The sequence below is a fragment of the Channa argus genome, chromosome 3, assembly GCF_033026475.1.
Source record: "Channa argus isolate prfri chromosome 3, Channa argus male v1.0, whole genome shotgun sequence".
Taxonomy (NCBI): domain Eukaryota; kingdom Metazoa; phylum Chordata; class Actinopteri; order Anabantiformes; family Channidae; genus Channa; species Channa argus.
The window spans coordinates 30,614,029-30,629,164 of record NC_090199.1 but is presented as its reverse complement, the minus strand read 5'-3'; the positions used below and the strand labels follow the sequence as shown (position 1 = coordinate 30,629,164).

The 15,136-nt window shown below is 40.2% G+C and overlaps 2 protein-coding genes across 4 annotated transcripts; one reads left to right on the top strand and one right to left on the bottom strand.

Moving 5' to 3' along the window:
• The first annotated feature begins 1,023 nt into the window (after window positions 1-1,023).
• saraf (store-operated calcium entry-associated regulatory factor) lies at window positions 1,024-6,070 on the top strand. 2 transcript variants are annotated; one of them, XM_067498830.1, is made up of 7 exons: window positions 1,024-1,472; window positions 1,864-2,042; window positions 2,425-2,623; window positions 2,714-2,998; window positions 3,080-3,242; window positions 3,325-3,419; window positions 5,454-6,070. In XM_067498830.1, the coding sequence occupies exons 1-7, from the start codon at window positions 1,406-1,408 to the stop codon at window positions 5,477-5,479; spliced, it is 1,014 nt and encodes a 337-aa protein (XP_067354931.1). In that variant the 5' UTR covers window positions 1,024-1,405; the 3' UTR covers window positions 5,480-6,070. The 2 variants fall into 2 exon arrangements, with proteins under 2 accessions (XP_067354931.1, XP_067354933.1); XM_067498832.1 differs by having other exon boundaries at window positions 1,025-1,472; window positions 2,425-2,602.
• A 579-nt stretch (window positions 6,071-6,649) lies between these two features.
• On the bottom strand, window positions 6,650-14,865 carry si:dkey-9i23.6 (uncharacterized). 2 transcript variants are annotated; one of them, XM_067498828.1, is made up of 8 exons: window positions 14,654-14,865; window positions 12,355-14,145; window positions 11,096-11,199; window positions 8,889-9,232; window positions 7,578-7,666; window positions 7,365-7,464; window positions 7,131-7,252; window positions 6,650-7,041 (listed from the first exon to the last, which is right to left on the bottom strand). In XM_067498828.1, exons 2-8 carry the CDS (start codon window positions 14,116-14,118, stop codon window positions 7,021-7,023), a joined length of 2,544 nt encoding a protein of 847 aa, XP_067354929.1. In that variant the 5' UTR covers window positions 14,119-14,145; window positions 14,654-14,865; the 3' UTR covers window positions 6,650-7,020. The 2 variants fall into 2 exon arrangements, with proteins under 2 accessions (XP_067354929.1, XP_067354930.1); XM_067498829.1 differs by having other exon boundaries at window positions 7,131-7,249; window positions 14,654-14,864.
• Between the last annotated feature and the right edge of the window lie 271 nt (window positions 14,866-15,136).

The window sequence follows — 15,136 nt, the reverse complement described above, 5'->3', positions numbered from 1 at the left end:
GGATTCTAATGATAATTGTACAAAGAAATGTGCAGGTTATGAAACAGAGATTTTTTTCCGCCTCTTACTACAGGTCATAACCTCATCCTTTTTTAAAGACCTTATGATGGAAGTGATAGAGGCAAAATCAGCAGTCTGTGTGTTGTTCTGTGCAAATATGTGTTTAAATGTACACTTCTTGGTCAAGAAAGTGTCACACCGGTCTTGTGTTGGCCTAATTTAGCGTTAATTATGTGGCATAATTACCTGGATTGTTTTGTTTGCTTAATACAGGCCAATAATGTGACCCCTCTAATACAGAGTTGCATTGTTTGCATGACCACGTGTCTTCTGACATGAACTTGCATCAGTTAGGGTTGAATAACTTGTTGCCAGCTGAGACATTAATGAATCACTGTAGTCCCAATAGGAGGCTATTTGCTTAGTTAAATCCAGGTGGTGACTGTTTTTTCACGAAGCCTTGTGAGGCTGAAGTGGTCTGAGCTCATCATGTTCCAACTTCCATCTTCTCTTTGTCAAAATAAGAGCTTAGTATTAGGAGAATAAGGATAGCTGTATTTAGATTTAGTTCAAATCAATCTTCAGACTACTTTTAAGAAAAATAAATAATCTCGAGAATGAATGAGATAATTTTAGCCTGATCAACTTGTTAACATTAATTAGTAACATCATATTTCTCAATATACTGTAAATAGTTTTAGAAATGTTATAGTAGATATGCAAAATGAAGTGTTTTATACATGAAAACGATTTTATATGTCGTAATCTCTAAACTGAAAGTGGTTGCTACTCATTTACGCACACATTTCATTATCCGCAATTACAACGTCCAATTGGATAATGAAATGAGTGAACTAAGCCTTTACCGCGTTGTCGTGCACGTTGCTGATTGGTTGGTTTCAGAACAACATATGACGCACTAAGGAAGTCCGCGTGTGTTGGGTCTCTCTAAAGACCGCTATGACTCGAAAGCGGTTGCGTCAGATCACCAGCCGAGCCTGCAATTGCAGTCGCTAAATATTTGTTATACTTAATATTTATTATAATAACGACAATTTCATAGTTATTACACAGTTATCATTAATTTATTTACAGTTCAATAGCTAAAATTGGGACTTAGACTAAGTATTTATTTAAGTATATTTTTAGTGTTTAGTTACTTATTGTGTGGAAAACTGGTTTTACTTTCGAAAAGATGCAGCTTTCTGCTGCTGCTGGCGGCTAACACACATTAACTAACAGCGACCTTCGGGCACGTGACCTACAATTGCACGTGGTAGCGGTCCTTTAAGATTTCCGCTGCTGTCAGGTGTATGACACAGACACTATTACAATTTCGTGAGAATTTATACGAGTTCGAAGAATCAACGGCTGTCGGGGCTTCTGATTGAGACACGGAAGGGAAATGAAGCTCTTCTGTACAGCTGTGTTCCACTTTCTGTTAGTGGGACTCGTTCAAAGTTGGGATGAAGGTAAGTTCCGCTTCACTTCCGTGTCAATGTTTTGCCCCGAAAGCTAAGAAGCTCCCGTTTATTAGCATCGTTAAGCATCCGGTTACTCTGCAGTAGCTGTTACTTCTTGTGTGGCAACAGTAATAAAAAGCACAGCGGGGCTGTAATTATTTCCAATATTAATGGCACTATAAATATTACCCTTGTTACTTATGCTTTATAATTGAGTTATAAGCTGTTTATAAGTAAAACTTTTGGGTTGTCAGCTTATGGAAAAAAACTTCACCGTGACACTTTTTTTAATTAATCAGGGCTAAAAACAGTTGAGCCACTTATGAAAAACGATAGAAAGACACTGTTAGTGACAGGACAAACTGCAGACTGTAGAAACTTCCTGACCTCCTCTTTGCAGGCAGCGTGCTGCTACGGGACGTCCAGGCATTGACTTTGTATAAGGGTCGCTACACCACAGCCAGACGCTCCCAGTCCATTCCTCAGCTCCAATGTGCTGGAGGCTCCGCGGGCTGCCAGGCCTTCACCCCAGAGGTGGTCCAGTGTCAAAACAAAGGCTGGGATGGAGTGGATGTACAGGTGAGGATGGAGAGAAGTGTTGCACCTGCTGATTCATTTGCAGGCTATTTTTTTTAAATAATTATTTTTTTATTTAATTGAATAATTACTTGGCTAGGTACATGGCATCAATCAGCTCTAGTTGGAGCAAAACCGATGGTTGGATTTGTCATGAAGCTAGAGATACTCAGTGATGTAACACTGCAAAGGACTTTCACTAGAAAGCAGGACTCATGAGTCACGGCTGTAAACTGAGTTTTATTGTATCAAAGCTCATATCTGCCCACACAGGAGAGACCAAGAGTTGTATTACACAATCCAGGTCTGTGTGTGTTTGACGATCAAAAAAAGGTTTTGAAGGATGCAGACTTTGGTTGTAACAATCCTCCCTCCTCGTCCTCAGTGGGAGTGTAAGACTGACATGGACAACGCATACCGCTTTGGTCGTATCGAGGTGAGCTGTGAGGGCTACAGCCATCCCGGTGACGCCTACGTACTGAAGGGCTCCTGTGGGCTGGAGTACACTTTGGAGCTGACTGAAGAGGGTCGGAAGAGGACACAAGGCAGCTGGGGCTCCCAAGGTGGATTTAATGAATTTGGAGGTGGGAGAATAGAGATTTGAGACCAACGAGACTTGGTCCTCACATGGATTAGATGTCTAGAAGTTATGTTTTTCTGTTTGTTTGCTGCAGGTCTTGGGGGCTTTGCCTCTAGTTTTTTCAGTGGCTTTTCTGGTAACAGACATCAGCATCAGCAGCAGAGCCACCAGAGCTCATACCCCACTGGCAGTGAAAGCTCAGGAGGGCTGTTGGTGGTTGGTGTGCTTCTGCTCATAGCCTACGGTGTCTATAAGCTGTTCCTCAGTGGTAACATGGCCCAGTGGGGCCAGAATGGAGGCCAGGCTGGGTATCCTAGAGGTCAGCACCAGGACTACAACACAGGCCCACCCCCCCCAGGCTTCAAGCCTGACTTTACAGGTCTAGTTTGTTATGCAGATCCACTGCTTTCTCTCGGTGTCTCTGGTGCCTCGCTAACATCTGTTCCTGTTTGCTGTTCAGGCTCTGGTGCCAACCCAGGCTATGGTTTCCATAGTGACTACACCCAGGGACAGCACTATGGACAACAGTACCCAGGAGGACGAGCTGCTCCCAACACAGGTGGAGGTTTCTGGACGGGAATGGGAACAGGAGGGATGCTGGGTTATCTGTTTGGACGTCAGAGGTAAGTTAAGAGATGCAGAGGGAGCAGGTTGTGTTTGACTCGGAGCCTTTTGATTCAGAAAATATTGCTGTTTGTTTTGCAGAAACCAGCCGTACACCCCCAACTACTCCAACCACAATGACAGCAAACCTCATCCTGCTACTGGCTCCTCTTCTTCTGGGACACGCACTGCTTCAGGTTTGTTAGCACGTTAGCTAACAGAGACAAACACACACACACACACACACTACCTCTGATACCGAACAGTTGAAGTCATTTGATGATGCATCAGTATCAGTGGAACCTGAACCGGCTGTTTTGAATTTATTTATTTGTTTAGTCAATTGATATAAATTTGGATTTGGTTTCATTGGTTTCCTTTTTCCACATCGGACAAAAGAGCTGAAACAGCATTTTACTTCTTGACTTGGGTAACGTTGCCTTTATATAAATATAAGTACATATTTTATATATTTTTTTAGTGGTTGGTTGATTAGTCGAATCTGTCCAAATCTGGATCACCTGATGTCTGCTCTCATACCTGTCCTTCTGACAAAAAGAAGGACAGAGGGAGCCCAGGTGAGACTTCACTGACTGGACGTCGCTACACTTTACTGTGCGCAATCAAGCAAGTAAAAAGCCAATATACGTATTTATCAGTGCGGCGGAACAAGTACAACTCTCAGAATAACGGTAATTATCAGATCAGCCCACGTTCTCTCATCCACTGCCGTGCAAACACCTGTTTGGCTGATTGTTAATTGGTGTAAACACATTAAAGCAAAAGCTGATTGTATGTGGGTTCAGTTTCCGACAAATCTTAGCAAATCCAAGCTGAGAAATAGGGATATTATTGTGGAATCGTTTCTGTTGTACCCAACTCAGTGTGTGTATTGGATGATTTAAAAAGTTTTATCAGATATATTTATTTCTGCTCAGATCAGTAATATTGTTAAAATATATTTCAATTCTAATCTGGTTCTGAATTCATTTAGTTTGCTTGAGGCTTTTTGTTATTTTAAATTACATACTTAACTAGTTCAAATATTTTCTATATCCATCCAGGCTTTATTTGTGTGACAATATTAAGTTTAACTTTTGCATCTGCAAAGGTTTCTGTACTGACCTACAGTCAATGCTTGAACTGGTCCTTTCTAAGACTGAAACAAGTGGTAGCAGTCAGATTCTATTTAATATCAAACAAAATAAGGCTTATATTTCTTAAGACTCCAGCGTCTTGAAAAAAAAAATGATTTTCTGAATCCTGTTATCTTCATGGGGAATCATCACAGCTTGTACAGGAAGTGTCTTACATGAGGAAAAACATTTATTCACACACCATAAAATCAACTACATTCATGTTAATGAGAAATTAGTCTGCATGATGTCACAATTTAAGACCATTTGTCTGTTGCAAAGTCCATCTGTCAGTTGGAAAGTACTAAAGTTCCTACATGCTGATATCTTGACTGAAGCAAATTAGCGATGGTTCACTTTTATATATAAATCCTACACAGTATCGGCCTAATATACGCATGATCAATAATGATAAAGATACAGAAAACTCTGTGCCATAATTTATGGACTTTACATTATCAGTTATAAAGTGTGTCAATAAGTTAAGATGAGCGTTGGGATATCGGTCAAAAAAAACAACTTGGCGCTAAAAAAGGGGGAACAGAGTTGTTTCATGTCCTTTGCCTATAGAACGATTAAAGACACACAAGTTTTAAAAATGTTATTTGTAGAATTACTTATAGGCTGATACTTAGACTACAATTATGCTATATATTCTGATTATTTGGAGAAACCCAAACTCTATATCTCCAGTTAAAGAAGAGTAAGTGAATCAGCATTATAATAGTTCTGTAGCTTTATAGCTATAGAAAGTGTTATGTGTGACTTCATTCAGCCACCTCAGATATTTGCTTCTGCATGCTGTGATTCCATGGAATCACTATTTTAACCTAAAGCATTTTTGATCATCAATTATTAATTATCGTTCATTTTAATTATCATTCATCAGTACATCTGATTGGTTATTTACTCATGGCCTAGCATACCACGCTAATAATACACCCTCCACATTAGACTTTTATATCTGCCACTGTCTCAATGCAACAAGGAAAAAGGTCCAGATTTTCTCCAGTGAATGAACCGTGTGTCTGTTGTAATGAGACTTGCTGTGTTGTAGCACCAGCCGTGTGACTAATGTCTGTTTGTGTATGGCAGGTTTCGGAGGAACTAAAAGAAGATAAGCAGTGAACAGGAACAGAAGCTCTCCAGGGGATGGTCTTGATGGTGGCTGGTGGCAGGTCAAGCATGAAAGATGCACCATGAGAAGAGCCTCTGCTCTTACAGAGAGAGACATTGAATTGTAAAGTCACATTGTTCCTCAGTTTTCTTTTCTTCTGTGAATTCAGACACTGTGAACATGTGCTCAGAACTTTAGCTGAGGAGTCGGAGGAACAGGGTTTGGCTTTCATGTGGCTTTAGAGGCTTGTTGTGATCAGCATTGTTTGGGTGTGGTTCAGTGTGGGTGCACGCTATTCTGTATTTTTTATCCGGCGTAGCTTTGTTGAGAGAGCAGCTGTGTCTCTTTTCTCCTGTTGACATGGTTCATGGGGCTGAGTGTGTCACACAGAAACTGTAGGACCCTTTTACATTTAAGTAGTGTGAATCTGTGTAACTGGCTGAACAAAGTGACATTTTAGTTTGTACATTTACCTGATAGTCTTTTGCTTTAAATGAAACCTCTTTAAGTGTGTACAGCATTTTGAACCTTATTAAAATTCGTATTTTGCAAATGATATTTTGGAATGTTACTAATAAAAAGGTATAAGTTTAGACTTTCTGTTCCTAATGTTTTTTGTTTTAAGACTAAAAACAAACTGTAGATAATAGTTTTTTTTTCTCTCCAAAAAAACCCCCAAATTTTTAAAAACAAGCTACAAAGTGCCGTCTGTCAGTTGAGTGTTTGCTGAAGCAACAGCGCCCTCTGTTGTCCACTAAAGTGAAAAGGTTTACTGCACCTGCGATTTCCAGGATGTAGTTTCTGAGATGGTCCATTCACACTGTGTAAGATTCCAGAATATTCCAGATTTAAAATCATCAGCAAAATTTAATCGGTTTATCCATAAGTAAGGAGTTTTTGTGATGTCCTGTCAACAAGAATGGGACAGACAGACAAACCCAAAACATACCTGTGAATGATGCTCTAGGTGTGTGTAGTACTTTCCTGTCAGTACACATTCACATTCAGCTTTGCACACACACACACACACACACACACACACACACACATTGAATGGTGTCCACATCTGTTCATGTACCGTTCACCACACCATTCGCGCAAAACAAAGAACAGGGTGGAGTCTTTGTATAAAATATTATTGATTATAAAAATGATTTACATTTTTCAAAGTAAACATGTTACTTCCTGCTCAAGAGATGTGTGTTATCTTGTGGTTTTAAGCCAATAATGGATATAATTCCTGAGTTTTGGTTGTTGTTATAGTAATATTGGAATATTGGCCCCAACAGCTTAACAGTCAAAGGTTGTGACACTTATCTGCTGGTTTCTGGGTTAAAGTCCAGCTGAGGACCTTTGCTGCATGTATCATTTTATCTCTCTCTCTTCATGTTACCTCTTTAAACGTGCATCTGCCAAATAATGTCAAAAAGTATTTTTACCATGTATTTTAAAGAAGATATTAATATTAATACTAATATTAAACACAGTGTCCTTTACTTCCTTTTGTCTTCCTTGGACCGTGCTGCTCACATCGTGGTTTTTGGTTCAGGGACTGGGTCTTCCACACTGACAGACAGGACAAGTGAGAGAAAGAAGACCAGTATGTTGGATGTTTGAAGAGGATTAGGCAGAATACAGAAAACCTCTTAACTAACTTTGGCTGTGGAGGCCTGCTGCTCCTTCTCTATCCCTGCAGCTGCAGTGGGGACTTTGTAGAAGATTGAGGTGGTGAACAATTGTGAAGAGGAAGGGGACAAAGAATCGCTGAGGGTCCCTGCTTCAAAACAAGCCACGTGTCATTCTTCTCCATAACACATCGGTTTTGCATATAGAAATAAATTGCATGATAATTTCTACTTTGGATGTTACTAGAGAGACGCCTCACTGACCCTGGCTTCTTTTCCAACGCTTCTTCCGTACTTTGTGTTTCCTCTTCTTCCTCAGCATGATGAGATACTTCTGAACTGAACTGTCCAGCACTGTCAGAGACTAGCAGAGGCAGACTGTTAGACGTTTACCTAATTTTTCATTTTGCCGAGAAAGTTGGTTGAAAGTTGAAAACATACATCATGAAACTGATACAATGTGAACCTCTCACCAACCTTAATCTCAGGAAGGTTGAAGTATGCGTTTGCAGGTTGCGGAGGCTGGATAAACTCAACTGTGTCGTAAATGGCTTTGATTCTGGGGCCTGTTCAGAAGAATGAAGACAGTGACACTAATGATACAGAACATAAATGTCAGGAGTAATGTTCAGTGCAGTGGATTTGACAAATCTTCTTTTCTGTCACATCTGCCACACAAACACAGTAACGCATCATTTAAGTTTATATATCTGCTCATGCATGTACACACTTATTAGGTAATGTGGAGCCTGATGAGTAGAGGAGCTGAGCTTTAAAGGCCACGGTTTTGTGTTTCCATCATGGCCCTAAATATTTCCCATTCAAAAATAACCGATTTGTTACAAATATCACTGGAAAATTAGTCTGTACTGACAAATACAGACGGGAATAAATGGAACCGTGACAAATGCTGTTGATTGATCACGGTCATCCATGGCCTGTTACCAGGAGATGCCTTACTTGTTGCAACGAAGCTACATTCTGGAGCAATAGTAAAATTAACCGCTCAAATTTGACCTAAAAGAAGTCAGCGCATTGTAAAACAGTGACTAGGTTCCACCCCAGACTGCACAGACTACTCTATTATTTTATTTTATAAAGTCTGTTGCCCTGGTTTAGGGAAGTAAACTTAACCTGGACCAAGATTAATTTACATTCAGCTTATTATCATTCGAAATAAAACTGCTTAAGAGGTTAATATTAAAAAATTACAGTAAAACAGTCAAATTATATTGATGAAAAAGTTTGCAGATAAATTCATTAAAAATGAATTTTAAATGAAGAATTAATGAACATTTGTACTAGTTAATTGTGCATTAAATACGTTGATAAAAACAATTCTTTTTTTAATGTCTTTGCTGTTTCATAATAGGAAGCCTGATAATTTTGAGTTGTTTAAAGACAACTGCAAGCTATAGTATGAAAAGCAGGTTTGAGTTCAGGAAGTTGTCATGGAGACGTAAATTACCCTGAACACTAGTGTGACATTTCAAAGATTTTCTTCCTGTTTCTCCTTTAAACCATTAAAATGTAAGACTGAAATGTGAGACACCGAATCCTCTCAAATGACGTTTCTTTTCCTCATGTTCGTACTGGACTTTTAATGCAATTTTAAATGGACCTATAATGTAAGTCAGTTACTCTGCACAACCTGTTTAGTGTTCACCTGACAGACCTGCTATTTAAAACCACAACTTTCACAACCCGCAGCTGGAATCAAAGGAGACTCGCTCATCGCTTTTGTAATAAGACAGACAATAAAACATCGTCCACGACATTTATACTTACTCATCAGATTTGTGCCACTCTTCACTAATATCTGTGGTGCAGCAGGACCAAGACTTCCGTTCATGTTCTGTTGCTCTTCTGCTTTAACATTTGACAGCTCAATTTTCTCATAGAGCGGTTCCCCCTCTGGGTCAGTAGTGTCGCCTTCAGACACATCCGGTTCAGTACTGAAACTAAACTGAACGTTGACGCTGTTCTGGGCTCTGTCCTCTGCCTGTGTCCGGCCTGCGAGTGAGTCACCGGAGGGGGTCTGCTCTGTGTGCAGGAACTGTGACCACTCGTCCCCTGACAAGAGTTCAGCCACCAGCTTTACTGGCCCGTACACTTTGAAGGACCCGAAAGGACTGAAAGAAAAGTAAAGGAAATACTAGTCAATGATCCGTCAGAGTCTACACATACACAGACGTGTCTGACAACAGCCCAGTCAGTTATCAAATGAGAAGCTGCTTTGTAAACTGCACTGGCTGCTGATTCAGTAGAACAGCTCTGCATAAGTGCAGACCATTGAATGATGAGACATATACAGACAGAAAAGCCTTCACACCTATTAACTTAAAATGAGGGTCTTTGAACGGTGGGAGGAAACCGACACAAGCATTGGGACAACAGGCAAACTCCACAGCCAGCCAGGGATTTGAACTGGGGACCTTCTAGCTGTGAGGTGGCAGTGCTAACCACTCTCCCATCATGCTGCCCATTGGTTAACCTGACATTAGTAAAAATGTTTGTTATATTTATGTCATGAGATGTGTTAACCTTACCAAAAACATTTCTGCCTCGTTAACATTAAAGATCATCACCATTAGGAATCGAGCTTACATTAACTAATTATAACCTTTACTTTGACAATATAGAATTTTATAAAGTTTCACCATTTCATCCAAATCAAAGACACATACCGCTCTCTGAATTTCTGTAGCCACGTCCAGGTGGCAGTTTAAGGGGAGCGATTTGTATATGTAGACATCATTAGCTCTAACACTGACATCAGGACTGTGCTGGGTGCTGTATATGATCCCAAGTGTCAAAAGGTGAAAGTAAATCTGAATTAAATGCAAAATTAAGAAAATCATTCCCTACTGTCAGCTGGAAATACATTAATGAAGTCACAAACCTTTATCTTTTGCATTTTTAAGTAATGCACAGAAAGTACAATCTTTCACAAACCAAACTAATGATGGGAGAACCAGAGTTTCCACCTTCATTCCAAGAGTGTGGGTGTGTGCGTGTATTTGAAAGATGGCTACAGAAGAAATTCCTGCAAAAATCTCAGGTAGAGAGGGTGAAAAGAGGAGATTAGAGAAGCACTATCACTGTAGGAACAGCAGCGAGGACGAGAAAAGGGCAGAGGAGTCAGAAAAGAACGTGGAAGAGAAGTTAAAACAATCCGATAGTTTGATAAAATGTGTAATACAATATTTCCTGATGAAGGGTAGAAACGCTCTCACTTTCCGCTGAACTTCGATGGTAAGATGATAAGACTGAGCTCATGTTAATGTAACTCAGCTGACCTCACATTACATTTAAGCTTCTTGCCTCCATCCATGTTAACCTACGTCCTCTGTAATTACATTGTTAATTCATCAGCTCGCTGTCCCCTGTCTTGTCCACCTGTGTTGACTTAGTACATTTTACTGAAATAAACCCAGTTTTTATAGACTGAACAGCTCCCTGTGCTCTGCGTCTGGGTCCAGGTCTAAAATCCTAATAGTACATCCAGCCAAACATGGACCCAGCAGGCCACCAAGAACAGAACTGTGCTTGAAACTGTCTCATTTGTCATCCATAAACTTCCTTCTCTGCTTCCCTCCTGCTCACATTGATTATAAGACAAACAACTTATTTCTAGAGTAAAACAACATAACACCAAGTCAACACACCCACGGTTCAACTTCTACATTTCAAAAGCAGAAAAGCAGCATTTTCCAGCTCCTACTTCTTTTTAAGGAACCAGTTCTATAGGTCACTTTTTAATTTCTCAGGTGACAAAGACACTTTACTTCTGGGTACAATTAGCCTTTTACTTGCGTCCTCTGAAGAACTTTACTCATGTCTAAGGATCATTATTATTTCCGTTCAAACCTATGAATGTGCTCATAGACTGACTTACTGTAGCTGAGTTCTTACCCTTCTAAGCTTGTTTGCACTCACACTACAACTATTTTAGCCATTTTATATAGAGAAGAAGTCAATGAGTTTGTGTTCACCTTGCAGATGTTTCGTATCTTCTTTTGATTTCCGCCAGTGTCTCTGTCACTCCCACACCTTCTTCATCCCTTCCTGTCTCCTCCTCATCCTCCTTCCAGGCATCCTTGACATTAAAGATGTGACTTTATTTTTAAGTTTAACACCATGTTGTTCTATTTTATGGTTTCACAGTTGCTTATATGAGGGAAGGCTTTATCATAATGAGAGTTGAAGAGGAATTTCATTTGGTAATTTTTATCTCTGCATTGAGATTCACACAACAAACCATAATTGTTGCCAGACAACTAAGAAAGGCTACACATTACAGTTTGACAAAGCCAGGACTCTGTTTGGACAGTACAGTACCTTTACAATGAGACACTTGATGCCCATTGAAATGTGATACATGTTGTAGCCCATGTTTAGGTCACAATCAGTAATGCATTAAAAAAAATAGAATGTTGTGTTAAAGACAACATGTTTTTGGCATAAAAACAGATCAGTAAAATCAAGACATATGTCGGTTAATACTTAATAAACACGAAAACACTTCGCAGATTCATAATATTATAAATGATCACTGTAACGACCTAATTTCATATTTCCTTTGTATCCTAAACATATAACTTGGTAGCTTTACTTTAGCTAATTTTTCTGCCTGAGCCTCCTGTAGCTTTCCAAAGAAAAACTGAATCTTTGTCAAACTCGTCAGTGTCTTTCAGTGAATCCTTTAAACGCTTTTCTTTATGCAGAGGCTGAGAAACCGTACTGTTAGTGGACGGAGACCAATCTGTAGATAGCAGTGCTTCTCTGTCTTTTTGAACAGATTGCCAGCCCTTCCTGACAGAGATGAGACAAAACCAGGTAACAAAACAGCCATGATATAAGTTACCTCAAAGATTTCTAGAGGCCACGAAAATTATGGGCTAAAAGAGGAAACAGTAGCTTTATAGTTGAATCCAGGATTTCTGCTCACGTTTGGACCCAACATGCGGACACCTTGAGTGGTTCTGTGTGTGTGTGTGTGTGTGTGTGTGTGTGTGCATGCTTCACAAGCAGCATCAGAAACAGTACACACATCTTTAATGTATGACACGAGTAACAAGTTTACTTGTCTGGCACAGTCACAGTAAAAACAGTCTGTATGGAGACATGTGGCTTCAGGTCTTGCTAGAGTGTAGAGCTGTGGTTCTGACTGTAAAAACTGACAATGTAAAGCTGCCACTGCACTTTAACTAAATACAGGTTTTTAATGTGACGCACTGAATGTGAAACTTACTTGTCTCGGTTCATCATTCATCCCCAGTTCTCCTGCTTTGATTCTTCTCTTCCTGTCTCTCCCCTCTTTAATTTTACACATCACTTTCTTGGCAAGAGTTTTCACCTTCATTCTCGCACTGGGCTTTTGGTTTGTTTGCTTCAGGTCTCCATCCAGGATTGTGTCACCAATGTCCTGTGTGTTCTCTAATCTCTTGAGCACAAGTTGACATGGATCCAGTTCTGTGCTAAACACTTCTGCATCCTGTGGACACCCAGAATACATTTTAGCAATTACTTGTTCAGAAATGTGGATGTTTTTGTTTTCTGTACATTTGAGTGTCTCCATATTGGAGTCTGTCTCTGAAGGGCTGATCCAAAGAGAAACGTCTTGTAGAAGAGAAAAAGCGTTGAATTGTCCATTTGCTTTGTTTGGACGTTGGGTTTCTAGGAGCTGAGACCGAAGCTGAATAGTTTGGTTCCCAGCTGTGTTCACTGGCTTTGGGCTGTTTCTATAATGAAGCGTGAGGTTGAATCTTTGTCCTCCTCTTGTCAGTTCTTCAACCTGCTGAGACATTTCTGTCAAGGCTGTACTGCTCAACTTAGTATCCCTGAAGACTTCATTTGCTTCTCCTTCATATTCTTCTCTTCCCTTGTCCAACGTGTCTTCATATCTCCGCTGTTCCTCCTCCTGCTTTCTTCTCTCCTTGTCCTCTTCAATCGCAGCCTTCATGGTACTGAGGAGCTGCAGTGGTTTGATAGGTGGCACTGGACAACATTTGATAGGTGGTTTTGCTGGAATCTTTAAGTCTGGTTTTGGTGAGTTTTCAGATTTACATGTGCTATTAGTCGCTGGTTTTTCATCATGGGGGAGCATGGATGACTGTTCCATCTGGTTCAAAGTGTTCGTTGCAGTGTTACTTGGATCTTCATCTTCCCCTTTATCTTTGTCCATATCTGTAAATATTACTAAGATCTGTCTTGAAGGTTTGGCCAGGCCCAGATGAACCTGCCTTGCAGATGCTTCTGTATTCTCTTTTGTCTTGTCTTCTCTCTCAGTAAGATATTGCTCATGCCTGCTCCTCTCACCTCCCTTCTTGTCTTCTTGTTCGGTCCGTCCTACCTCAGGTTTCCTTCTCTGCTGTTGTTCTTCCACCTCAGCCCTCTTCAGTTTATTGAGACGTGGAGGTTTTCTCGGTGGTTTATGAGCAGGTTTTGCAGAAGGCTGCGGAAAACATTTTGTTGCCCCTTTTGGTAAAATTCCAAATATACAGCTGTTGTGTACTTCAGGTATTTTCCCTGTGATAAGACCTGAGCACAGATGGTCGTCTTTGTCTCCACCTGGTGCAGGAGACATCTGACATATCAGTGAGTTAATGGGTTTATTCTCTTCATTAGAGACTTTCAATTCTGTGCCCTGGCTTGAAGATTTCTTAAATCCAGGTTGCTTTCGGTTTTTCTTAGGAGGTAGTGGTGGAGGACTTAACACAGCAGGAGGACTCAGAGCTTTGCTTTTGTCCACCTTCAGAATGACAGAAGAGGTGGAACCCTTCAATCCCAGAACAGCACCATCACTGTTTTGCACTTCAGGTTGAGGGTTGATTTTCAGGCTTTCGTTTTGATGGTTTTCTTTGACATCATTTGTTTTCTCCAGTTCTGTGCTGTGCAGATACTCGTCCATAGTCACATAAACACCTGAATCTACAGACTGTATGCGTGGTTTGTTTGAGCCTGTGTCTTTTTGTCCATTGCTGTCATGGTTGTTCTTGTCAGGGAGTGTATCCATCCCTCGGCATCTGTAGGTGACTCTTCTCTGCATTACAATTAGTGGCAGAAATGACGTGAGTACATTTACTTAAGTACTGTACCTCAAAACAACAAGGGTAAAAGAAAAAGCATTTTATAAAACAATATTCAGAAAATCAAAGTAGCTGCACCGTGATTACAGGCTTGTGACAATGTTATTGAGTCTGGATAGATAAAGTGTGTATCGTCTCGAAGCTTTACTGATCAATCTCTTCCAAACACAGTGCACATTAAACCACAATTAACCTGCACAAAAAGGAGGAATGTGTCTGAAAACAAAATGATTCCAACTTTATGGGCAACAGTGTATAAGCTACTTGCAGTACAGTATATTTACCAAAGTTCAGGATTTGCATATTTCTAATCAAAAGTCTGTTCTGTGTAATAACCCATATTTTTTAACCCATATCCCTCAGCAACATTCTAATCTTCCTACAGAGTTTAATTTATGGTTCACTTAATGTTATCGTCATATAGTTTTGTTCAGTGTCCATGGTAAAAATGCTGTCTCTTACCACTTGTCCGTCTTCATTCAGCAGCTTTCCTTCTGTGTGTGTGTGTGTGTGTGTGTGTGTGTGTCTTCCTTGGTCCGTCGCTCTTTGTCACTTTGTCACTCTGCCACCTGACTTTATGTCACCTTGTTCCTTTTCTCCAGGCTTTGAATTTCATGCTTTCTTCCTCCCGTCTCAGGTTTACCTCATGTTCTGTAGTCATTGTTTTATTTTTACTGACAAAACCAGTTCTGCCTCATCCACATTTTCTGACTCTTTGTTTTCGTTCAATGTTCTTTTTTTAATTTATATTTCTGAAGGTATTACTCCTCAAAGGCATATCTTGTGTCTCTCCAGGAGGTAATTACTTAACCACTGGAATTTTCTCTTTATGACGCTGGGTCACATGTGCGAAAGGCGTCTGATGAGCAGGGCAGACATGTCTGTGCAGTATGTGAGAAGTGGAATATTACAGGATGCATCATCCTGCAAACACACACATGTAGG